Source organism: Taudactylus pleione, unplaced genomic scaffold, assembly GCF_031769625.1.
Source record: "Taudactylus pleione unplaced genomic scaffold, aTauple2 ptg000345l, whole genome shotgun sequence".
In the NCBI taxonomy this organism is placed as follows: Eukaryota; Metazoa; Chordata; class Amphibia; order Anura; family Myobatrachidae; genus Taudactylus; species Taudactylus pleione.
The window spans coordinates 824,124-850,766 of NW_028284746.1; the positions used below are offsets into that span (position 1 = coordinate 824,124).

The window sequence follows — 26,643 nt, forward strand, 5'->3', positions numbered from 1 at the left end:
GTTCTGAAAAAACGAGGAGGTTGGACCCTGAAGTCCAATTTCAGGCCGTGAATAATGATGTCCCTGACCCAGGCGTCCTGGCAAGACTGGATCCAAATGTCCTTGAAGCGTAAAAGGCGCCCCCCAACCCTGGGATCCCCCAAATGAGAAGGAAGGGAGTCATGCGGCAGGCTTGGCAGCTGCCTTGTCCTGCTGAGTGTTGGAGGTGGCTGATGCTGAAGCTCTACCTCGGCCTCTGGAACCTCTTGAGAAGGCTGGACCTAGTATGGTACGCCCTCTAAATCTTCAAGAGGCACGAAAGGATCGAAAGGAGGGACCTGTCAAAGGTCTTCTAGTAGGAGGAGGAGCTGCAGATGGTAGGTAAGTGGATTTCCCACCTGTAGCTTGTGAGATCCACTTATCTAACTCCGATCCGAAAAGTACCTCCCAAGTAAAGGGAAGGGCCTCTACCGCTCTCTTGGACTGTGCATCTGCCTGCCATTGACGCAGCCACAGAGCCCTTCTAGCAGATATAGCTAATGCTGAAGATCTGGTGGATAGATTACAAATGTCCTTAGATGCTTCCCCGAGGAAAGAAGCCGACTCTGCAATCTGTTCGGCTAACTGAATTAAGTCGTCAGTTTGCGTACCTGTCTTAATCCCCTCAGCCAGCTGCAGCGCCCAGGCTTCAATGGCCTTATTTACCCAGCAACTAACTAGTGCTGGACGCATCAAAACCCCTGCAACTGTATACAAGGATTTCAATGTGTGTTCCATCTTCCTATCCGAGGTTTCCTTCAGGGAAACCGCGCCAGGCACAGGAAGCACCGTTTTCTTAGAAAGACGGGCTACTGACGGGTCCACTGCTGGAGGAGTTTCACATAATCTCCTACTGCCAGGTGGAAAAGGGTAATAAGACAGATATTTCTGAGAAATTTGAAATTTTTTGTCTGGGTGTTTCCATGCGGAAGAAAGAATCTGATCCACCTCTTCTGATGCTGGAAAGGTAACAGACTGTTTAAATCTTTTGCCGAACATAGATGGTTTTTCAGTAACCTCTAAGGGCCTGATTCAGAGCCGTTCGTAAGCGGCTGCTCGTTTGCTCCAAGCGATGTTTGCACATCTGCGCATGCGTATGGGTCGTAATGCGCATGCGCCAACCAGTCAGTGCGGTCGAAAAACGTGTGTTCGCAAAATTGCGTGTGCCTGCTAATTTGAGTGACAGGATAAGGCGTTTGTGGGTGGTAACAGGGGAAGGTGCTTGAAAACGGGGAGTGGAGATCCGAACGCAGGCGTGCCAAACTGTCAAAACGGGCGTTTTAAGGGTGTGCATAATTAACAAAGCAGCGTCATCGACCATGTCACTTGGTTGTTTCTTAGCCTGAACTGTTCGCATGATTGCGGTAGGAAAATCCAACCACAAGCACTGCGAGCAGTTCAGACGCCTTTCGATGTACTCGATTAATCAAATAAATAGCGGATATGACGTAGGATGCGAGCGGCCAGGAGGCGTCTTTACAAAATAGCGAGCGCATGTTTCGTTCGCTCAGACATAGAGGCGTCAACAGACCGCAAAGAGCGCGTGCTTAATTTAAATAGCCGGCCCCTTTTTCTGAACGAGCGAGCGCAAATAGCATCCGGCTCTGAATCAGGCCCTAAATCCTCTACATGCAACAGCTGGCGTAATGCTGAAATCAAAGCATCCACGCCCTGAGATGCAGGTTTGGGGTCCTCAGGAATGTAAGTTTCCTCTTGCTGAACCTCACCCTCTTCAGTGTCCTGCAACTCCTCATCTGACTCATCCCAGTGCAAGGGATTATGAATCAATCTCCTACTAAGGACCTGAGCAGGAGAAGAAGAAGCAGGTGGGGCCTGGGACATTGCTTTTGTAAGTCCCTCAACAGATCTGGCCAGAGAGCGAGCCCAATCTGGTTCAGCTGTTGTTTGTCTCAGCCTCTCCCTGTCCTTACGAGCTGCTTCCAGCTCTGATGACAGATTTGATATAACTGCAGTCAATTGATCAGACCACATAGGCTGAACTACAAGATCAGTATCTTGAGGTAAAAACACACATTTATCACACAGTAAGGAAGTATTAGACTGTCCCTGTGTGAATTTTTTACCACAAGCCTTACATGAAAGACTTTGGTGCAGTTTTAGACCCCTTGGTAGACATGTCTCTAGACAGACACCACACCCACAGAGAAAAGGACAGTAATGCAATAACAGATTTTTCAATTACACTACACAGAGACCCTGCTGAAAGGGGCACAGAGGGAGATAAACTATAATGTTTGCAGCGCTAACAGAATAGTGCTGATAACAAGAATAAAAAGTACTAGCCTGACTGCTGCACAGCTCTCTCCACCCTGTAGTGCGTGTAAAATGGCCACCAGCGTCCTTCTGGAAGCGCTGAGGCTGCTGGGAGGCAGGAGCAGAAGGAAAACATAGGCTCCGCCCCCCGCTATGGTGCTCTCAGCGCTAGCGGAGCGCACTGTGAATGCCCGCCTAAATTCTTGTCCTGGCTCCTCTGCCAACCAGGGAGCCAGGGAACACTAACCTTATCCCTACCTGTGCTGCCGGCGGCGGGCATATGCTACTGGGTCCCGCGATGTGCACTGCATGCAGCGCCTCTTTGGGTACCCAAGAGACTGAGGTCTCTGTAGCAGGAGACCTCAGCGCAAACCACATGCAGCAGCGGTGAGGATCTCCCTGGCAGCTCCCTCGGCGCAGGGAGGCAGGGGCAGTAGGCTGCCTGTCTGTCCTCATGCTGATAGAGATCATATTTTCAGAGCCCTAAGGAGGCTCACGTCCAGCTCCCAGGACACATTTTTTAGACTGACCTGGGGGGGGGGGGTATAGAGGGGGAGGGGCTAGCTACCAGTCGTTTTTTATTTAAAGGTGCCAGCTCCCGGTTAACACACTCCTATACCCCCATTGTACTGAGGCTCCAGTGTCCCTTGGTGGATGAAGGAGAAATAGCTATGACATAAACATTGCATTGGTAAAATAATTCTACAGAACATAAATTTAGGATTCTGACACCAAACTGCCTGAGAACAATAATGTTCATAATCCATAGTAAACTTGTACGGAGTTGCTGTACGCTCCTGTTCTTCTGCCCAACCTCTAGTTTCCAGGCAACATCAGCTACAAAATCATTTTAACAGAGGCCACTCCACCCTTTAACAGAGGACAAATGTATAGGCTCTGCCATTATCAGTAGTAGTAGAACGCACTACGACTTGTGAAACCTCTATTTTAAAGTGACTCCAGTGTTTTCCTTAAGGAATTCTGCAAGAAGAGACTTCAGAGAACATTTTGTACTTTTGTATCTCATTTATTGGTCCAAAGTACCATAATGATAATTTAGCATCGCTGTTCTATTGGTGTCTACTTCTGATAATTAAATCTTGCTTAGCTGAGCAGCAGCATTACAGCATCCACACTTGTTAATACAAATAAGAATGCTGTTTTCAACATTGACCTTTTGTCAGGCTAAACTCTCAAAGATACTGGTTGAGCCAACAGAAAGGCTGCCTTTATGTTGTGTAAGATGCATTTTAATGCATGATTGGTAAAGGTATGTTAATAAATGCCTTCAGCATGACTGCCATAAAACAGCTGATATAATGATGCTTCTATAAAAATAAAAATTAAGAAATTTGTTGTATCTGACCGGTCAAACAAATTGGCCTGCAAAGTGCATACTAGTAACACTGCATAGCATACCTGGCAGGGAAATGTAACGGATTCTCAATATTGCTTTCAATTTTCCATCAAGCAAAAAAAAAAAAAAAAGACATTTTCTATTCCAAAGTGTCAATCCAATAAATGCATGACACTTAAAAACCAGTCATCCTCAGAAGTGCAATCATCTTCCGCCGATTACATTTTCTAGCAAATCAGACGCTTGCTAAAAAGGTCAGCCGTTTCCAAGACTTCCTACCTATTAAATGAATTTGTAATGTGCAATATATGACTTTTTGTTTCACTTAACCACCTGTTGCTGCACCTATGATGGTCAACTTTGATCAGTTGCCTTTAAAGCAGCAAACCAAAATCAGTTGCCTTTAAAAAGTAGCAAATCAATATGTCAGGCATATCTCCTTCCTTTAGTGTCATCTACTTCTTACTCACCACTAGGGCACCTAACACTTGGTTGCTTATGCTCTGTTGCTTATCTGGGTGATATGGTCGCTAATGTAGCAATATATATTATCCAAGTCCTGTATTGTATTGTTCTATAATTCACTTGTCTACAATTTGTTTATGTACTTTGTAAGGCGCTGCGGAACATTTGTGGTGCCATATAAATAAATGATGATAATAATAAATAGACTGTACAGCAAATTACAGTCTAATTGTCCACCAGCTACAGCCACAGAAACATTGTACGATGACTAGAGGTACAGACCACTACTGGGAGATTGCAGGCTGTCAGTGGTGGCATGTTTTCCCTTCTGTTTGATGTAAATGTCAATATTTGCTTTAATAATCCCATTACAGGCACAATAAACTTTAAAACATGTCTCAGAATATGAAATCAGACATCTACACAAACTTTGTGTTTGGGAGCAAAGGAGCTCAGCGCTTGTTCCTGCAAAATACTGGGTGGAGGGCTGGTATGAGGGCCTGATTCAGAGCCGGACGCTATTTTCGAACGTTCGTTCAGAAAAAGGGGCCAGCTATTTAAATTGAGCGCTCGCTCTTTGCGGTCTGTTGACGCCTCTATGTCTGAGCGACCGAACGAAACATGCGCTCGCTATTTTGTAAAGACGCCCCCTGGCCGTTCGCATCATATGTCATCTCCGCTATTAGATTAATCGAGTACATCGAAAGGCGTCTGAACTGCTCGCAGTGCTTGTGGTTGGATTTTCCTACCGCAATCATGCGAACAGTTCAGGCTAAGAGACAACCAAGTGAGGTGGCCGATGACGCTGCTTTGTTAATTATGCACACCCTTGAAACGCCCGTTTTGACAGTTTGGCACGCCTGCGTTCGGATCTCCACTCCCCGTTTTCAAGCACCTTCCCCTGTTACCACCCACAAACGCCTCATCCTGTCACTCAAATTAGCAGGCACTCGCTATTTTGCGAGCGCACAATTTACGACCGCAATGACTGGTTGGCGCATGCGCATTACGACCCATACGCATGTGCACATGTGCGAACATCGCTCGGGAATGAACGAGCAGCCGCTTACGAGCGTCTCTGAATCAGGTCCCGAGTCTCTGCTTCTACAGGTATGCAGTCAGAATTCAACCAGAATGTCGAAGTTATGATGTTGACATGGTTAATGTCAACACCTGGAAAATGTAGGCATTTGTCCATGTAGGCATGGACAGAATGTCGACATATGAAGCATCGAAATTGTGAAAATGTCGACATTAGGGTTAGGTAGAGACCTAGTAAAAAAAAAAAAAAACACATTGTCAACATTCTGATCATGTGGACATGTCATCAGTGTCGACATGCTGAATGTTAAAACCATGTCGACATTCTCATGTCAACATAACATCCCAAACCCCTTCTACTTGCATCACCCTCTATAGACAATCCTGCAATAGACCTCGGACCTCTCTCCATCCATTTCCCCCACCATTGTAATAGTTTGATAACATTATACTACATGTTAACTCACAACCTACACTCACATTTTGTTTCCTGGATTATTAATAAAAAACAAAGCAACATATTACCTAGTAACAGGCACAAAATGCACAGGTGATGAAACAATTTCCTCATGTTGGGGGAGAAGTATCAAACCTTAGAGAGCTAAAGTGGAGAAGTTCCCCATAGCAACTAATCAGCTTCTAGCTATCATTTATCTAGCACAGACTATAAAATGACAGGTAGAAGCTGATTGGCTGCTATGGGTAACGTCTCCACTTTATCTCTCTCTAAGGTTTAATACACCTTCCCTATAGTGAGAGGATCTATCCTCATGATCATTGGTTTCCCACAAACTGGCTGCCATCTTTGTGTCTAGGCAACAGGTGAACTCTGCCTCACTAGGAGGAAGACACATTGGGGGGTATTCAATTCAAAGTGATGGAGACAATGTGCTGTTCCGGAATGACCCGCCACTGCCGTAAATGGCAGATAAGTGCACAGCTGGGCATTGCTGCGATATCTGGCAGCATTTGCCACTGAACCAAATTCCCTCAGTTGGGAGATATGTATGAAACCTTCTAAAGAGGACAGGTAGATAAGTTTCCTATAGCAACGAACCAGCTTCTAGCCATCATTACATAGAATAGATTAGCTACTTGTCTTATTTAGAAGGTTTGATACCTCTCCCCCATTGTTTACTAAACCTATGGTGGTGCACTTCAGTCCATAATACCCCATCTGGTATGCAGTTTTACTAAAGGACTAGCCACCTAGAGTAACAACAGTGGCGATACTGCAGCGGTTTGATGTTAGTTGGCAGATGACCGCACCATTCATCAGTAGACTGGAGTTTTTAGGCACTCTGGAAAAGGACCCATTTAAAAATCAACTGACTCATTTTCAGATATTGCGCTGACTTGGGGCAACACCGGCAGCGCTCACAGCGCAGTTTGCCCATACTAGTTTTGAGTAACAGAGTCTACATTTAGCAGATGAAAGATTCACTTTCCCTAAATGCACAGAGCAGGAACATACTAAACATAACTCATTACAAACCCCTTCCCCAGGGAAATGCTTTCATATACAGAGCTGCATGAACAAGACAGGATGCTACAATACTTGTGTCCGTGATGTACATGAAAGGAAATGCCACAGATCCTGTCATTATTACTAAATGCAAGTCACATTAACATTGCTTACATTTAAAGTATATGTGTGCAAGATGCCAAAAAAAAAAAAAAAAGAAATATAGTAAAATAAAAAAAGTTCAATGCATTTAATAAAGGTATGCAAGTACCTCTCTCCTACGGTATGTTTTCTGTTGTCTTATTAAAATACAAATTTCTACTGTTAAAGGCTTTCTAGTATTTAACAAAATATAAATAATGTACATTTCATAGTTCCTCTATGTTAGCAGGGAATACATATGTTACACCGCCGGCCGCAAGGCCAGCCCGACGTGGAAGGAAATCACGATCGTCTAGAAGGTAATTATAAACTAACCTAACTCTACCCCCTAACCCTAACCCTCCTTTAGGGTGCCTAACTCTAATCCCCCCTTTCCCCGCCGTCTAAACCTAAGTCCCCCGGGGGGTGCCTAACCCAAAGTTCCCCCCGGGGTTGCCTAACCCTAACCCCCCCTCCCCCTAGCCTAAACCTAACCTGCGGGGGGGCCTGGGCCTAACCCTAAGCCCCCCGCCCCCAGAACCCTAAGTCCCTCCCCCACCCCCCGAGGCTGTCAGGGGGTGGGGCACTCGGCATCCCTTTGATCAAGACGACGGGCGCCGGTCTCCTGGCGTAGGTTAATTAACCCTCACCGGGATTCTGTAGTGGAGATGCCAGCGGTCGGCATAGCGTCCGCCGGCATCATAAACGCATACTGTTAGCTGACATGAGCTGATTAACATTGCTATTTTGGAAACACATCACACAGGGACAATGTACAGTTATCAGCCTCTAGGCTAGAGGTTGGCAATAAGTAGCTCTCCAGCTGCTGTTGAGCTACATATCCCTAGATGCACTGCTGAAATTTTAGGATGCCCTAATAGCAAAACTGTGGCAAGGCATGCTGGGATGTGCAGTTCCACAGCAGTTGGAGGTTTGCTTATTGCCCACCCCTGCTCTAAGCAGACTGGCTGGTGGGCTAGTTATCCTGACTAGGTGGGAACCAATGCTGTGGCTTCTCATGCTGCTTATGTTAAATAAGCCCAGGTTTTGACAAATCAAAGCAGCAGCCTTTAATCAAGCTCCACCTCCATAGTTTGAAAATACCTTTGGGGGTAAGCAAGCTCCTGAAACCTCTCCCTGTTACTTAGGGTCAGGATTAGTAATCTCTTTCCATTGCAGGTTCCAGAAAAGGCTCTGCAGTGGAACGAACAGGCAGAGGATGATAACATTAAACTGCATATACACTGCAAGTATTAAACTACATCACCCTGGATGTTTTCGATAACGATTTAGCAAACCAAACTACTTTCAGATAAAATGTTTGTCTCATAGGGGGGAATTCAATTCAGTGCACTACTGAATAGCTGCGGGTGGGAGCTCCCGAGGCTATTCAATACACCGCGCTGTTTGGCCAGACAAACTATATCTTCTCGCAACCCCCTGGGGATGCGAGGAGAAATCGGACAAAAGTGCAGGGCGCGTAGCTGTTTTACTGCTTAGCGCGGCGCTAACAGCCACGTTCCCAACACTTTAGTCAGAGAATGCCGGTTCTCATGCCTTAACACCCTTGTTAAGTCGCGAGAACCAGCATTCTCCAACATAACAGCACAATGAACTGAATAGCTCCAGGAGCTCCCTCTCAGCGCTATTCAATTCGCATTGAATTGAATTACCCCCATTGTGCGTCTATGACATTCCTAAGTAAATAATCCTCATTTACAATAAAGTAAATATGACATTATGCTGAATGAGATGATTCTGATTTACAAATTGAAACTTGCAGTAAGATATTTACATTTCTAAATTCATGTCCTAAGAATAAATAAATGTGAAATTAAATCCCATTACAGCAGTAAAAAAAAAAAAAAAAAATATGAGATATGGTAAGAACTTACCCTTGTTATCTCTATTTCTACGAAGTCCATAGGGTTCCACAGGATACCTTGGGGTATAGGTGATGACGTCAGTCTTCAGGCACCACAGAGTTAAAGTTTTCAGCCTCCCAGGATGCATCTGGGTCCCTCTCCTATACCCCGCCCCCGGGCCAAGGCATCTCAGTTACGTCACAAGCCATAGGCCGGAGGAGGAGAAGAAAGAGAGAGAGAGAAGAAAAAATCTGGACACTCACAAGAATCACATTCTCACCATAGGGAGACGGAAAAACCGGTGACCAGAATAAAGCCCATCTGCAGTACAGGTGCGACAGGGCGGGAGTCCTGTGGAACCCTATGGACTTCGTAGAAATAGAGATAACAAGGGTAAGTTCTTACCATATCTCATATTTTCTTACTTTAGGGTCCATAGGGTATCCACAGGATACCTTGGGGATGTCCCAAAGCAGTATCCTTTAAGGGTGGGGACGCTCCTGTGCTGAGAGGAGAATCCGCCGCCCGAAGGTAGCATCCTGAGAGGCAAAGATGTCAAAAGCGTAATACCTCACAAAGGTATTGACAGAAGACTACGTAGCAGCCTTGGAGATCTGAACTGCAGAGGCACCGCGTCTAGCTGCAAACGAAGGACCCACAGACCTAGTGGAATGAGCCCTCACCAAGGAGGGAACTGGAAGACCTTCATGAAGATAAGCTTCTGAAATTGCCATACGAATCCAGCCTGCCAAAGTCTACTTTGAAGCAGGCCAACCCTTTTTACGGAAGCCATAGAGGACAAACAAGGCGTCCGACTTCCTAAAAGAAGAAGTGCGGTCAACATAAATTCTCAATGCCCGCACAACATCCCAAGTGGCGTCACCCACTGAAAGTCCAGGTGAATTGAAAGCCGGCACAACAATTTCTTCATTGATGTGAAAACTGGATACCACTTCGGGAAGGAATCCCGGACGAGTGCGAAGCACCGCCCTATTCCTATGAAAAATCAGAAAAGGGGGTCTACAAGAGAGAACCCCTAAATCCGAAATCCTTCTGGCCGAGGCAATGGCCAAAAGGAATATGGTTTCAGCTGTAAGCCATTTAAAGTCCACTGAGTCCAGTGGTTCAAACGGCGGTCCCTAGAGAACTCTCAGGACCACAGCCCAATTCCAAGGCGCCACCGGTGGAACAAAAGGTGGCTGAATGCGAAGAACACCTCGCATAAAGGTGTGCACATCAGAGAGCGCAGCAATCCTACGATGAAACCAGACTGACAGGGCAGACACCTGCACTTTCAGAGAAGCCAGGCGAAGCCCATGATCCAGTCCAGCCTGTAGGAAAGCCAATACCCTAGACAGGCGGAACTCCCTAAGGGAATACCCTTTAGGTCTACACCACCGGAAGAAAGTATGCCACACACGATGGTAGATTCTTGCCGAGGAAGGTTTACGAGCTCTTAGTATGGTTTGCACCACGGAGCTAGAAAAACCCTCTGGACCTTAGCATGACCGTTTCAACAGCCACACCGAGTCAGGTCCAGGTGAAGACAAGGACCCTGTGACAGAAGATTCGGTCGTAATGGTAACCTCAGAGGAACGTCTACTGACAGACTCTGGAGGTCGGAGAACCAGTGCCATCTGGGCCACTCGGAAGCTATCAACAGTAGCATACCTCCTTCTTGATTTGAATTTCCGTAATACCCGCGGAAGAAGGGAAAACGGAGGGAAAAGGTAGGCAAACTGGAACGTCTACTAGACGGACAGGGCATACACCAGAGACGCCTTTTCGTCTCATGTTCGAGACCCGTACACCGGCAACTTGTTGTTGTACCGGGACGCCATGAGGTCTATCTCTGGAAGACCCCACTTGTCCACCAGACTCCGAAAGACGTCCTGGTATAAAGACCACTCTCCCGGTTCCTCCTTGCTGGTTTAAATAGGCCACCGTGGTGGTGTTGTCCGACGGGACCTGCACAGGGTGACCCTGGAGAACCGGCTGTGCCCGCTGGAGAGCTCTTGACACCGCATGGAGCTCCAAAATGTTTATTGGAAGCTCCGCTACCGCCCGAGTCCACCTGCCCTGAAACAAGTGTGGACCCGTGACAGCTCCCCAGCACCGGAGACTGGCGTCCGTTGTTAACAGGACCCAGTTCGCCACCCAGAACGGGCGACCCTTGTTGAGGTGGGTCGTCTGCAAACACCAGGTTAGAAACAGGCGAACATCCGGAGTGAGCCCCATTGTCTGGGACTTGAGACACTGAGGCAATCCATTCCATCTGGACAGGATCAATAGCAGCAGAAGTTTGGAGTGAAATTGGGCGTACTCCACCATGTCGAATACCGACACCATTGAGCTCAATAACCTCTTTGCCAAGTGTATCGACACTCGACGACACTGCAGACAACTGCGCACCCTCAACTACAAAGCAAGGATCTTTTCCTCTGTCACAAAGATGCACTGCTGCCTGGAGTCCAATAAGGCCCCGAGGTGCAGGATCCTCTGAGACGGGGTGAGAGTGGACCTCTGCCAGTTTGTCAACCAGCCGTGACGTTGCAGTACCGCAATCGTCAGATCCAGATGGTGTAAAAGAAGCTCTGGAGACCCCGCTATCAACAGGAGGTCGTCCAGATAAGGCAACAGTCGGACTCCCTGCGTCCGCAGGAGAGCCGCCATGACCTTGGTGAATACCCGTGGAGCAGTCACCAGGCCAAAAGGCAGTGCCCGGAACTGGAAATGTTCGTTGCAGATTGGCAATCTGAGGAACTGCTGATGGCGCAAAAGAATAGGGACATGCAGGTAAGTGTCCTGGATGTCCAATGACACCATGTAGTCCCCAGGTTCCAGTGCCAGAATAATGGACCGCAGGGTCTCCATCCGAAACAGAGGCACCCTCAAGGACTTGTTGAGGGCCTTTAGGTTTAGTATTGAACGGTAAGACCCATTGGGTTTCTGCACCAAAAATAGAATGGAATAGAAACCCAGGCCCCTCTGGGAAATTGGAACATGCACTGAAACTCCGGCCTGGAGCATAATGTGCAAAACCTTCCGCAGTTCCGAGGCTTTGCTCTGGTCTAGCGGAAGGCCTGTCCCGAAAGGAGAGGGCATACCCGTGAGAGACCACCTCCTGAACCCAAGTGTCTGTCGTAGTCCTCGACCAGCACCGGGCAAACTGAAGCAGGCGCCCCCCACTTTGGGGTCCCCCAAAAGGAGGTCTGGACCGTCAGGCCGCAGGTTTGTTATCTGACCTAGGAGCCAGACGTCTGGTACTCCAGACCTGTTTCTTAGGCTTGGACAATTTCTTGGTCCCAGCCTGCCGTGGAAAGGACTGTACTTTAGGCCTACCTTGGGCCCTGTGAGGCCGAAAGGACGACCCACCAGCACTAGAAGGAATCGTAGCAGACGGAAAACATGCAGATTTTGCTGCTGCCAACGTAACTACAATTTTGTCCAGATCTGGACCAAATAGTACCTGTCCAGACCTTCTAATCCCTTTTTGGAATCCGCGTCCGCTTTCCAAGAACGCAACCATAAGGTGCGACGAGCAGCCACGGCTGCAGAGGAGATCCTAGAGGTGAGCATACAAATATCTAAGGCCGCTTCATTAATGTAAGTGGCCGAGTCTCGGAGATTGCCCACCAACTCGGTCTGTTCAGCCGAACAGTCAGAGTCCAAAGACGCCTCCAAATTATCCGCCCAGCGCTCCATAGCTCTGGCTACCCAACATATGGCCAGAGCCGGTCTGGATGCTTCCCTGCAAGGGAATAAACGGATTTGAGGCAGATCTCCACCTTGCGGTCAGTGACATCCTTCAAGGATGACATCGAAGGCATAGGCAACGTGGCACCTTTGACTAGGCGTGTGACATGTGAATCCACTTGCGTAGGGGATTCCCGCTTAGAAAAATAATTGACTGCAAACGGATAAGCCACGGCTAAGCGTCTCTGGGGCTGAAACAGTTAACCTGGATTTTTCCACGCCTCCTCTAAATGATCCACTAATTGATCAGAAAGAGGGAACACCGTAGCCTCACCCTTAATATCCTTAAAAAGGCATATATGAATGTGGCCACCAAAGGATCAATATCCTCAATAACTAAAGCCGAGCGGCCTGCTCGAATAAGACCAGGGATATACACCTTGGACTTAGCGTCCGGCTCTTTGGTACGGAGAGGTTCTTGGTCAGATAGATCCAGAATCTCCCCATGATCTGACGTCTCATCGTCATCCCCATAAGGAGCAGATAAAGACGCCACCGGCCGTTATGAGGCCGCAACACAGACTCCCCCTGTAAAACATCGGACAAATGCTGAACCGATGTAGTTAAGAGTATTAACCCACGCAGGCTCCGGAGAAACCTGGGAAGGGACAGGGAGACTGTGGGGTACCATCAATTGTCTCGGGAACTCCCGCATGGGTGACGACACCACTGACTGCTGGGACAAACCCGTCTGGGTAAACGCAGGTGGCGGAGCTAGCTGGCCCACAAGGGTTGTAAGCGCCTTAGCGAAACAAGCCCAGGGAGGTTCCTGTACCGGGACCATAATCGGCCGTGACAGTGCCAGGCACTGGGGACATAACCCCTCCGCGTTACCCTCCCCCTCCGCTATTGGTACCTTACATTTAGTACACATGAGCTGGAGAGGAAAGTCAGTCTCAGACATGATGGTAAGTATGTGACACTCACACCTATACGTATTGGTATAGTGTGAATAACACCCTGCACACCGCGCACCGCAAGGACTTTGAGCAGAGCAAGATCAGGGACAGTAATAAAGCTGACAGTAGAAAGTGAAAGTACAGACAGCAGGCTAGCAGTTAAGTCACATACAATGCAGAAGAAACTAATCCCTGCACTATCAGCGCTGATTCTCAACTACTCAGACCCTCAGGCTGGTAGGACTCAGCGCTGCATACACTGACCTGTAACAAACAGAGGAGAGGTATGCTGGGGGACCCAGACCGCAATGCCACCGCTCACAGGCTTCCAGCAGCGTTCACCTTGCTTTAAAGATGGCCACCGAGGAGCAGAAGATGAAGGAGGCCGGCCTGGGGAGGACAGCTGACACACTGTGGCCAATCAGGCAGAGCAGAGAGGCTGTGTGCAGCAGGGGAGGCGCCGGCTGTGAGACAGGGAAAGCGCGCTCCCCTGGCATGCATTTAACCCCTGGGACGCCACAGCGCATGCCGCTCAGCAGCGGCCCGCTGTCCCAGGGGGTAGTGGAAGCGCAGGTTGGTCGCCTGGCTCCACGCTGCAGCCAGTCCACAGGGAGCCCCCTGCCTGAGGACTCAGGACCATGTGACCAGCGGGGACCCACCGCGGGACCCCGCTGCTTACCTGCATCCCCTTGGATCCGGCCATGGTCCAAAACATCTGGGGACACCGCTAGCCGTGACCCCAGATGTCTACCAGCATCCCCGGATCAGTATCGGCGTTCTGGTACCGGCGGGGTGTAGGGGAGACGGCATGGACGTCAGTACTGACTGTCCATGCTGTACTCCTAGATGTGCAGCCAGCGCTGCCTTTAAAAGAAACTTCAGGGGCTCTTCATAGCCCCCCTCTGCACAGTGCCTCCGACTCCGGCCAGGCACCGACTAAACTGAGATGCCTTGGCCCGGGGGCGGGATATAGGAGAGGGACCCAGATGCATCCTGGGAGGCTGAAAACTTTAACTCTGTGGTGCCTGAAGACTGACGTCATCACCTATACCCCAAGGTATCCTGTGGATACCCTATGGACCCTGAAGTAGAAAAAAAGCCTCACGTCTGTACAGACATGAAGTAGGACACAAGTCCTACAGCTCTCCAGTCCATTTATCTTTCTGATTAATCCGGAGGCTACCCCAGAGACACCGGCTTACCTCTTCCATATCGGATGTACTCCTGCTGCCCCGGACTCCAGACTTTCGCTATGCACTCTTTTTTTCTGTGCTGCATTGGGACCTAAGTAGCTTCCGGCGATCACAGCTGCTATCTCCTGTTTGCTGTCCACTGTTTGGTGGGGCTGGGCCCCCCGGAAGCTCTTGGCTTCAGACTGCTCACCGATGTCTTGTCTTCCGGCAGCTGGTCCTGCTTCGGGCCCTCCACTGTGCTCTCCGGTCCACCGCCATCTTGGAGGCCACCTGCTAGTCCCTGGGTTGTCCCAGCTGCTGCTGGAGTCGCTCCCTGGTGCTGGTTTCCTACTGTGGCCTCCTGTCTTCTCCGTTCTGTGAGCTGGTGTTAATCCTTGCCTGGTTCCTGTTGCTGAAATTACAACTGAGGCAGCTGCTTCTTCTGGCTACTACTTCTGGCTGCCCTTCCTGCAACATCCAGGACACACTGCAATTAGTGTACCCTTACCCTTCTCCGCACTTGCTGATCTAAGTAGTATCTTCACTCTCATGTTCAGGGTTACCCTGTGGACGTTCACTGCTGCCTTTCTCCTGCTGTTGTTCTGTTGACCTGCTTCAGCACTGGATCCTGTTTCAGCTGCTATATTGGCTCCCTATTGTCCTGGTCTCCTGTTCAGTGCTACCCTCTGGACTTTTATTTGGTTGGTGATATCTACTGTTGCAGTTTTCTCCTGCTGTGATTGTATCTTGTACGCACATCATGGAAAGACTCCTCCAAGCCAATAACGACTCGGGAGGTGGCTGGCAGCTCGACTGATTGAATTGCATGCTGATTTGTTTTTCTTACGTCATGCTCTGCTGCAACCGTGGGCTGCAGCAGATGAGAGCTCCGTTTCTATACCTGTGGACTGTAATGCTCTTCTCATTGACCGACTGATCCTCTTGGAAACTCAGAGGGTGGTGTGTTCGAAAAACCTTGCAACCATTGATGGAGGTTTGTTTCACCTCAATTTGCTACTGGACGAGTCCGCGGTCTATCTATGCAGCCTCATTTGCCAGGGGGCCCTTTGGGAGCATTTCTTAAAAAAAAAAAAAAAAAAAACTTCCCTATTCTGTGGATCTTGATACTGTTCTTCGCCTGTATAGGATTGGAGAATTGTTGGAGTTTGGCAGTCAGAGGCTCGCCGAGATTTTTCTGCAGATGCTTAGTGTACTTTGGCATGGGTTTGAACCATCATGTTATCCTTTTTTGTTTTCTTGTTTGGTATTTTTTTTTATTGTTTAGGTTTAATATTTGGCTAGGCTATCTTGTTTATTATTTTTAGGGGTCAACTGGCTGTTCCTTTGATCCTGGGCTGGACACACCATGACCTTAGGGAATAGTTGCCCCCACAAATTTTTTTCTGTGATTTGGGGTGAGAGGTTAAGCTTAGTAGAGAGTTGGGGGGTGGTTTTGTTTGGGGATCCAGGTATGCCGTAAGTTGGGGCTATAGTCATAGAGGGCCGGGGGACACGGGGGATGGTTTTTGATTGCTGTTTTTTGTTATTTATTTTTTTTAGAGAGGACTAGTGTATATTTTGTTAGTTACTCTGTATTTATCGGTTTAACTGCTTACTACACTTCAGCTTTCCATGGTTAGATTCACATCAGAGCAGCTCGGTTTGATGTTAGATGCTGGGGTGTTGATGTATTGTCCTGACAATCTCTTTATTGCTGGGTTTATATATGTCACAAAGTTGCCCACTGTTCTCTTAATTTCGTGATGTGTGGGCCTGGATGGCGCCTTCAGGTACCCGCTTCACTACTATTACATCATCTGGTGTTTTAATGTTTGTGTTTTATGTATTAGGTGAGTTACAACTTACCGGTTAGAATTTGTTTGTGACACTATTGCACCCATATGTTTTTCTAATAGGGGAGAATTCAATTAAATGCGATGTTGAATAGTGCCGGGAGTGAGCGCTCAGAGCTATTCAATTGTTTGCATCGCGTCCAGCATTTAAGTTGGGATATGCAGTTTACCGTGCATAATGACCGGAGTTTAGTCACGGTAAACCGCATTCTCTGAATGAAGAGCTGGGAACGATGCTGTTAGCGCACATGGTAAACCTGCAACTAGCATTGGGGCACTAGTTTAGTCTGATTTCTGCTCGCACCTCAGGAGAAGCAGAAATTCTCTAGTCGCAGGTTTACAGCTCTGGGCCCTCATTTCCGGCTCTATTCAACAGCGCCTTTAACTGAATTCTCCCTTAGTGTATGTTTTTCTACTCTGATATCTGGCCAGTATGCTCTGCCTTGATTTTCGTCTAACGCCGAGTCGCTAGTTTTGTGCTCTGTTTATGGTGTTCTGCTTTTGTTCAGCCTAGTATATTTATTATCCTTTTGCATTTGCGTGTCTTTATAGGTCTTAAAGTGCTCTACGCTAATACATCTGTTACTGTACATTGACCAGGTCTCCCTGATCTAATGATCATTGTGGGTGTAAACTTCAAAATCTATTAATAAACACAATTTAAAGATGAAAAATAAAACCTCACATTTGTACATCCATGTAAAAAATACATACCACAAAATACATCACTAAGTCATATTTCCAGTGCATTCTAGTTAAAAAGTTAATTCATACGAAAGTAAACAAAATCAGTGAATTCAAAGGTGCATTAGCAAATCCAAATGAAACAATGAAAGCGAGAACATGCATATATTGTGCCAACTACAGTACTTATGCGCTTACTAATATACAATTCAATGAACTTGAAAAGGAACTTACCATTCTTGCTGACATCTAGTTCCCTGAGATTAATGAGATTTGCTATAGATGCTGGCAATATTGTTAGGTCATTGTCTGGCAAACTCAGCTTGTGCAGAGACTGGCAGTTGAATAGTTGCTATTGAAATAAACAGGGAAAAAAATGAGAGTCAGCTTCCATTTTCTACTTCACGGCTGATGGTGGGAAAAACAGAGGACAGAACAATATGCAGCAAAACAGGGAGGTTTAGAGTTGCGGCGCTGACAATGGAGCAGTTTCACTTCAATAAGGGTGATTGAGTTCTGACTGTTCTAGATCAGATGTTCTTAACCTTTCTTTGTCCGGGACCCCCGATTAAGTTTGTGAATCAGTCCTGGGGCCCAAGGTTCAGTGTTGAATATGACCTTCCATTTATTTTACTTTTGTCTACAATTTGAAAGTATTATAGTGAATACATAAAGTTACTCAAATTAGGCAAAGTGCAAAAAAAAAAAAAAACCTATTGGTGCAATAGTTGGTAGCAAACAAAAAGTTTACAAAAAGATGGCAACCAAACACACAGTGACCAGATTCAGGTGTTCTGGGCCATAGGTTAAAAATGTCCATTAGAGACTGACCATATTATTATAAAGGCTTGTGCTTGAAGCACACTGCTCAGGGGACACCAGGGTTATAACTTTGAATTAATGTTTTGTTTGCTGGTTGTTGTTCAGTGTCCAGGATGTGAAATAACACCCAGCGGCAGGTCAACTCAACTCCAGAATGTCGGGACAAGGAAACCACCAGCCTTCTCTCCCCACTGCTTCTTACCCAACATACTTGAGACCATTTTTTTTTGTTTTGTTTTGTTTTTTCTTAACAAAAAAAAAGGGTTGTTTTTTAGTTTTGTTTTTAAACTTTTTTTTTTGCATTAATGCGCTAATGAAAAAAATGCAATCCTGCTCAGTATATCAATACTGTGAATCATTGCTATGTAGAAAATGGGCCTCAAACTGCACACCCTGAACACACACACACATAATTGGAGGTGCTGCCTGTGGAGACAATTGATATATACACAAAAGGGATAAAGGGATACAACTGCACAACTCCAAATTAACCAATTATATATAAATTTTTGCAATAAATAGAGGTTTTTGGCATAATCTTGGCCAAGGTTATGGGCCTACCCACAACATCCGTGTAACCTCTGTAGGGTAGGTCCCTAACATACTAGGGTTCAAATCCAGAGCGCAGGACACCCCCAAACTAGCCCAGCTAAGCCACCCCAAGGCACCGCTGTAATAAGAACAGTGAAGTGTAAAGGAAATAATTAAGAGCAGCCGCAGCTGCATATAAAGAATAAAAATAAAAATCTCATCAAAAGAGAGCCAGACTAAGGGACTGATTCAGCAGTGTACGCAATAGCAATTACGGACGCAGTTGAGCGATTGTTTGCCAGTGCACATGCGTACAACCCGCACTGCGCGTGCACAGCGATCGCATTGCGATTACTGATGCACAAAGGAATCCATCACAAAGTGAGTGAAAGGCTGTCAGCGTTTGGGGGTGATGATGGGGGAGGAGGTCAGAAAAATGCAGATGTGCCTGTCAGTTTGAATGCCGTTTCATGGGCGCACATAAATTTGCCAGTGTGATTTCATACACAGCTTGATTACTCACTGTATGCGATGAGTCTTGCAGTTTCTGTGGCTGGCCAGACATGCTGTAAATGCTGCATGACGGGCCGATGTACACGCAGAAAAGCGAGGTTGCACGTATATGAGAAAGCAGCAGTGGACATCCTTATGCCGGCTGTGCTTTTGCAAGCATTACCATATTTTCGCAGCTGTGTTCCGCATGAAATCGCAGCTGCAATCGCAATTGTGTACGCTGCTGAATCAGGCGCTAAGTCTTTCTTTCTTCCTTCCATTCATCCCAGTAGGACTGAAGGTTTTGAACTGAAATAAACATGAAGTAGATTAAACCATGAGGTGTTTCTCTGTGTATTGCACCTTTAATGTGTTGGAGGTGTTTACCCTTTAAGCTTGAGAATGTTAGTTGTGGTTTTCTCCTGTCCTATAGGTTTGTTAGACGAGGAGTCTGTGGAGTCTTACACCACTTTTCCATCAAAATCCCGGGCCTGACCCGGGATTTGGAATACGGTTCCAAGCCGGGTTAGACCCGGGATTTACCATATTTCCACTGCCGCGCCGACCCGCGAATATCCCATGAAGAAATCGACCCAGGATTTTTCCTAGGAGATGGGGTATCGCCATCAAGCTTAAAGATCTGTGCAGAACAGCTGGCACCTATTTTTAAGAGAATATTTAATCACTCATTGGAGTCATGCGTAGTTCCATCCTGTTGGAAGATTTCCATGATTGTTCCAGTGCCTAAGAAATCCTCCGTAAAGGGGTTGAATGATTACAGACCAGTGGCGTTGACACCTGTGATCATGAAAACGTTTGAGCGAACACTGTTAACCCACCTGAAGGACATTACAAGGCCCCTATTGGACCATTTGAAGTTTGCCTATCGGGCAGTAGATGATGCAGTTAACATGGCACTGCACTATGTTCTTCAGCATTTGGATCTGCCAGGAACATATGCAAGGGTATTGTTTGTGGACTTCAGCTCGGCGTTTAACACAATCGTTCCATGTTTATTGTATCCCAAACTTGTTAGTTTGGGGGTTCCAATGGCTACTTGCTGCTGGATTGTTAACTTTTTGGAGGCTAGGAAGCAGCAGGTTAGGCTTGGGAGATTTTCATCAAGTGTTAGGATGATTATTACAGGGGCTCCCCAAGGATGTGTTCTATCCTCCTTGCTATATTCTTTATACACAAATGACTTCACTTCAAGTGACCCATCCGTGAAGCTCTTGAAATTTGTGTATGATACCACGGTTGTTTGCCTTATCCGGGATGGTGAGGAGTCCACTTATAAATGAGAGACTGAGCGGTTGGGTACACTGGTGTAGTCGGAATAACCTGGAGCTAAACCCGCTTAAGATGGTGGAAATGATAGTTGATTTTAGGAGGCACTCTTTTGTGGCGCCTCCACTCACTATTATAGATAGTGTGGTGTCTGTGGTGGAAAACTTTACGTTTCTAGGTTCTGTGATATCCAGGGACTTGAAGTGGGTGTCCAATACAGACGCCATTGTTAAGAAGTCACAGCAACGGTTGTATTTCTTGAGGCAGCTCAGGAAGTATAACTTGCCGAAGGATTGTTAATTCTTTTCTATACGGCAATAATCCAGTCTGTTCTGTGTACATAGATCACTGTATGGTTTGGATCGATAACTAAACAAGAGAAGAACAAACTGGACAGAGTAATCAGGGCGGCAGAAAGAATTATCGGTGTTAATCTTCCTCCTATTACACAATTGTATCTGACAAGGATTGAAAGGGGAGCAAAAAATAATGTGAGGGATGGAACGCACCCCGGCTACGATTTGTTTCAACGCATTCCGTCTGGTAGGCGTTATAGATCGTGCCGGGTTAAAACTACTAGGCACTCAAATAGCATTTTTCCTCAGGCAGTTATTATGCTGAACAATCAGGGATTAGCCTAGAGAATATTAAGTCCTGGCATCCGTGATGTATTGTATTATTAGTATGTGAGTGTTTCTTTATGTTATGGGTGTGTTATGGTTGCTGTTTTTTATATGTTGACACAGAAATAACCTGGGTATTTTGACCAGTGGAAAAGGGGTATAAGCTGATGCTAGGCAGATTTAGTACCTCTCTGATCTAGTTCACACTCCCACCCTCCCTATTTCTCAGTTGTGTGTGTGAATTTACTGTATTGGTTCAACTCACTCAAATGAAGACCACAAGCAACAAGAATGTGGAATAATACCACATTAAGAAGTCACGGTGCCATGCCTGTAGTCACAGCATATTAAAAAAAATATATATATCTTAAAACCAGCCAACTCTGCCCGAGACACACTGCGTGTACACAGCCTGTTAATGACCCAAAGCAGGTGTGATACCATGGACATCCCCATGCTCCAGCAAGGTGTCAGTAACCAATAAATCCACAGCAAATGCCAAAATGCTAATTCGGTGACTGTTCTGAATAATGCTACGTCTCTGAAACCAGTGTACAGAATCACAATGGAACCCAAACACAGGACAAAGCTATAAAATCCTGAGTCTTTGGGAGAGTAGCTCCTCATTTGACAATAGTGGAGTGGCCAAATCACATGAGCAATAAGACACAATGCTGGCCAAACAGAAGATCAGGAGCTTCATGATTCCAAAAACCAACAAAGCCACCTCTGCGTTTTAAATATATGGCATGTAGACTAGTATTAAAACCATACTGGTGCTATTTACACAACAAAAATGAGGTTAGTGCAGATGGGTGTACACCTGTGCGATAGTATTTCATTATGGACAACAATGCCTGTATATTACCATTTAATAAAAAATGCTCATTAAACGCATAATGCTATAATGGATGAAAAAACAACAAAAAAAACTTTATTTAGTTCTCCAACATTGTTTTTGTCACTGGACACACCACAGTTACTTTCTGCAAGTGGACACAGTGGATGCATGGCATAGGCACAATAAGACATAAACATACTGCAACCTTGTGTAGCTGGTCCCATTTGAGATATAAGATTATAATGAAGCAACCTCAGCCCACATTCAGCTCCTTCTTAGGTACTCTGACCACTGCAGTACCACAAGCTCCAGAGGTGGTAAGCTAACAGTGCTATGTATGCCTCTGACAGAAACTGACCACTTAGAACCATGGCCAGTGACTAGCTCTCTAAAGCTGGTCACACACACAGCGATATTTTACCCGATCTGGCCGATTCCGACACATTGGAACGACAGATCGTGTAAAATATGGAGTAATTTGTGAGTCCCCACTCACGATCACGATGCGCGTCCTCGCTGGTCGCACATCGCATCTTCAGATCTGCCGTGCAGTAGGGCAGATCTGACAATCTAGGACACAATGCACTGTGAAAGTCTGGATGCAGGAGAGATCGTATGAAGATTGGACAACAAATTGTGTGCAGATTGTGTGCAGAGCTGCCGGGGAGAGTTTCAAGGGAAATCGTACACATCGACTGATCGTGTGCAGATCACCATGTGTGTGGCCACCTAGACTACCAAAGCACGATATGCCTACACTTGTTCTCTACCACACACTCACATATTTAGTTATATATGCATTTAATATGTTGGCACACCTTTGTAAGTAACGTGTGCTATGAGGAGGTGGGCTGTAAAGCTAGGTTTTTTCATCCCCTCTGGTTGGCTATTTAGCGGTCATATGACGACAATGGAGTAATAGAGGGTATGTGGCTGAGGTCATGATTTGGAATCAAGTACCAGAGTTACCGTTTTTCTGCGCAGATGAGACTGATAACTGCTGTAATTACTGTTAACACAGCAATAGTATTTAATACCGCCTGGTTCTGTGTGTCTTTGTCTTAAATGTTCCTCAGAGACCCAAAATGCCAGACTCCTAACAAACACACTTGCCTTTGTGCCATATTGCTACAAAGATTCCACAAGTCCAGTGCTGAATTTCCCACAAGGCACATTCCTATGGGTACCACTAGCTTGGGACAGCAATAATATTATACCCCCCTAAATCTGCCCCTGCGCAGTTCACATTGTGCAAGTGACTAACGTCCATGAACAATTACAAAAAGAGTGTTCTCATATTGCATTACTACTTTCTGTGTAGGCAAAACATGTAAAGGAAGAATGTAATAAGCAAAAATAAACAGCAACACTGTCTGTATAATTACGCTTTCCTGTATGTGCATAAAATAAACACACTATACAGCACGCATCAACTATAGAACAGAATGATCACATGGGCAGTTTTAGCCGCGCTGACAGTATGGCGAACTGCTCCAAAATTTCTGCGGATGCAGTCTGAGCGATCTCTGTGCTGCTTCCAATGTGCTGCTTGATGTGTTTTTGGGGAGTGGTAGGAGATTGGCGGGTGTAGGAAGATCTTCTCCCCAGCAATACTCCAACCATGATCACTCAGATATACTTTAATCAGTTAGCCTGACATCCTAATGAGAACCTGGCATGTATGATCGCCATCTTCAGTGTGCGGATTTGTGAGATAACTAGGGATTGGGAGTTACATACAATAATTTGGGGTTACAGGTTAGTCAGAATTGCGTCACACAAATGGCTGCACCCAGCCAGCAAAATGTAGCTTTTCTTTTTATGAACACCACTGTGTGACAGGAGAATGACAGTGCCTCACTTATTCTACGTAAAATGTGACAATAAATACTGGATGACCGTTTTTGGAATCCTCTGCGACATTTATGAGCCCCGCCTTCCTGTGTAACAAATCATGTCCACCATAAAACTGCAATTCTAGTTTCAAAATGACACTGACAATAAAACATATAATGAATTTTGCACACTAGGAGGCGGTTAATGGAATAGCAATGTTAAAGGATCATATATATATACACAAATAATTCACATACAAAAACATGTTTGTATCATGACACAGTGATAGTCACAAATATCATGTAATGAGTCAGTAAGATATGTACCGGAAGGCCAGAGATTTAAACGTGTTAATAATAGCGGATGACTAACAGTAGCAGGCTAATAATGGAGGCATGACCTTATGACACACTTAACATCTTTACACATCCTCATGCCGCAAATAAGAGGGCAAAGGCAGCACAAAGGAGAAGGGCGATGAGAGGATGAGGGAAACCAGTAACGTGTCATGTCTCATTGATTTTTCCATTTAAAAAAATATTTCTCTCTTGTCACAGCTTCCAGCCCTTATATTTTAACACATTATATGCACTGGATACAGTGTAAACAATATAATGCTACATGGATTAAATGACTTAATGAAAATTTTTGAGAAGAAAACAGAAGGCTTGTGGGCTCCTCTAAAACCCTATACAATTGCAGGTGCATGAAACATAGCACAGGTCTCATTTCCTAATCCAGTTTGGTTGCTACACAACGGTGCTCCTATGCAATGTGAACTGGTAAAAAGTAACATATGTCCATTGAGCGCTAAATAGTACAGAAGACTAACTAACCGGATATCAATATGGTGCCTAAAAGCTTTTGTTTTGTTTTTCTGCTCATTTTAGGCCAGATTCATAACCGATCACAACTGCAATTACGCACGCAATTGGCAGATTGTTGCGTACTGTGGATGCGTATGCATTGCACTGCGCGAACCGGCCACTGCGATCGGAGTGACCATGCAGACCCAGGGCAGAGTGATTGACTGGAAGTGTTGTTTGTGGGAGGTGACGGGGGGTTGGTAACGAAACGCAGGCGTGCCAGGGCGATTGAATGACGTTGCATGGGCATGGATAAATTATCCACTGCGATGCCATACGCATTCCCGAGTATGGTCAGAGCTTGTGCAAGTGTGCGTGAGGTTGCGATAGAACTCGAGAGTACTGATGGTTTTGCAGTCTTGCTAAGGATTACGGATATGTATGTTGTGCTGCGACGGCATAGCGATCACAATGGATTAGCATACTATCACAGTGAGATGCCTGCGTAATCGCTATTGCAATTGCAGTTGCGATCCGTAATGAATCGGGCTCTGTTAGCATTTTTTATTTTTACGGGGAGGTGATTGTATTGGAGGTGGAGAGGTTTAATTTCACATATTTAAAAGGCTTTACAGAGTTTTGATGCCTCATTTCACTTTTCATTGCTACATTTGGATTTACTTCATAACATAAAAAGGTTTACTAATATTCAGTTCCACAATCCTCACTGTCTATGATAAAATGACTTCCCGCAATTTCATCCGGTAGAATAGTGCAAGTCTCTACATCAGCCAATATATAAGCCGCAGGTCACTACATCAGCAAATATATAAAATGCAGGTTACTACATAAGCCAGGGTAGATAACGCAGGTCACTATATCAGCCAATATATAAAAGACAGGTCACTAACTCAGCCTGTGTATATAATGCCAATCACTACATTAGGGAGTATCTGATGTAAGTGACTAGAACAACCAGTACATAATACAGGTCACTACATCAGACAGGATATACAACATAGGTCACTACATCAGCCAGTATAGATAATTCAGGTTATTACATCAGCCAGTATATATAACGCAGGTCACTACATCAGCCAGTATATATAACGCAGGTCACTACATCAGCCAGTATAGAACACGCAGGTCACTACATCAGCCAGTATATATAACGCAGGTCACTACATCAGCCAGTATATATAACGCAGGTCACTACATCAGCCAGTATATATAACGCAGGTCACTACATCAGCCAGTATAGAACACACAGGTCACTACATCAGCCAGTATATATAACGCAGGTCACTATATCAGCCAGTATATATAACGCAGGTCACTACATCAGCCAGTATATATAACGCAGGTCACTACATCAGTATGTATATGACGCAGGTTACTACATCAAACAGTACAGATGTGTCCCTGCTCATCTAGCCTCAATTCGCCATGCAGCACGATATGCCTGGTGTGAGTGAGCCACCAGGTACCTTGAAATTTTGCTAGAGTTGGACGCCTCTATGACGAAAAAAAGCATCTAAGTCGTAATGTGATGCACCTAGGACGCACCTGATGATTAATTTGATTTACAACACTTGTGTATCTGTGTACGACTGAGTCTGTAAACGGAACTTCGCATGGATAAAAGCTGCGGCCTCTGCATCGAAGCACTTTTACATGCTGATTTAGAGACTTAGTCGCTCATAGATATACAAGAAATGCAGGTTACTATATCACACAGTATATACAATGCAGGTCACTATATCAGACAGTATATACAGGTCACTATATCACACAGTATATACAATGCAGGTCACTATATCACACAGTATATACAATGCAGGTCACTATATCAGACAGTTTATACAATGCAGGTCACTATATCAGACAGTATATACAATGCAGGTCACTATATCAGACAGTATATACAATGCAGGTCACTATATCAGACAGTATATACAATGCAGGTCACTATATCAGACAGTATATACAGTGAAGGTCACTATAGCATACAGTATATACAATGAAGGTCACTATATCAGACAGTATATACAATGCAGGTCACTATATCAGACAGTATATACAATGCAGGTCACTAGACAAGCAGATCAGTGGACCAGACAAGCAGATCAGGCTCTGCACCTCACATTTTTTGTGCAGAGGGGCTGATTCAGACCCGCTTGCTAAGATGCGTTTGCACGCTATGGTAAATCTGCGCATGCGTGCGTCACTCAGTGCGATCGGGAATCGTGCGTTCGTAGTACACAGACTGAAAGCTATTTTGAGTGACAGATAGTGACGTTTGTGGGTGGTAACAGGGGGAAGGCGCTTTTGAACGGGGGAGTGTGATGTGAATTATGCACACCCATAAAACAGAGTTTTATGGGTGTGCATAATTAGCAAATATGTGTCATTGTA

General features: G+C 45.7%; 1 protein-coding gene across 3 annotated transcripts in view; it reads right to left on the reverse strand.

Moving 5' to 3' along the window:
- The window catches only part of ERBIN (erbb2 interacting protein), a 239,454-nt gene that overhangs the window by 80,005 nt on the left and 132,806 nt on the right, over positions 1–26,643 (reverse strand). For all 3 annotated transcript variants that reach the window (XM_088444049.1, XM_088444047.1, XM_088444048.1), the window contains exon 5: positions 17,225–17,342. In XM_088444049.1, coding sequence (XP_088300175.1) covers positions 17,225–17,342 — 118 coding nt within the window. The remainder of the gene's footprint in view (positions 1–17,224; positions 17,343–26,643) is intronic.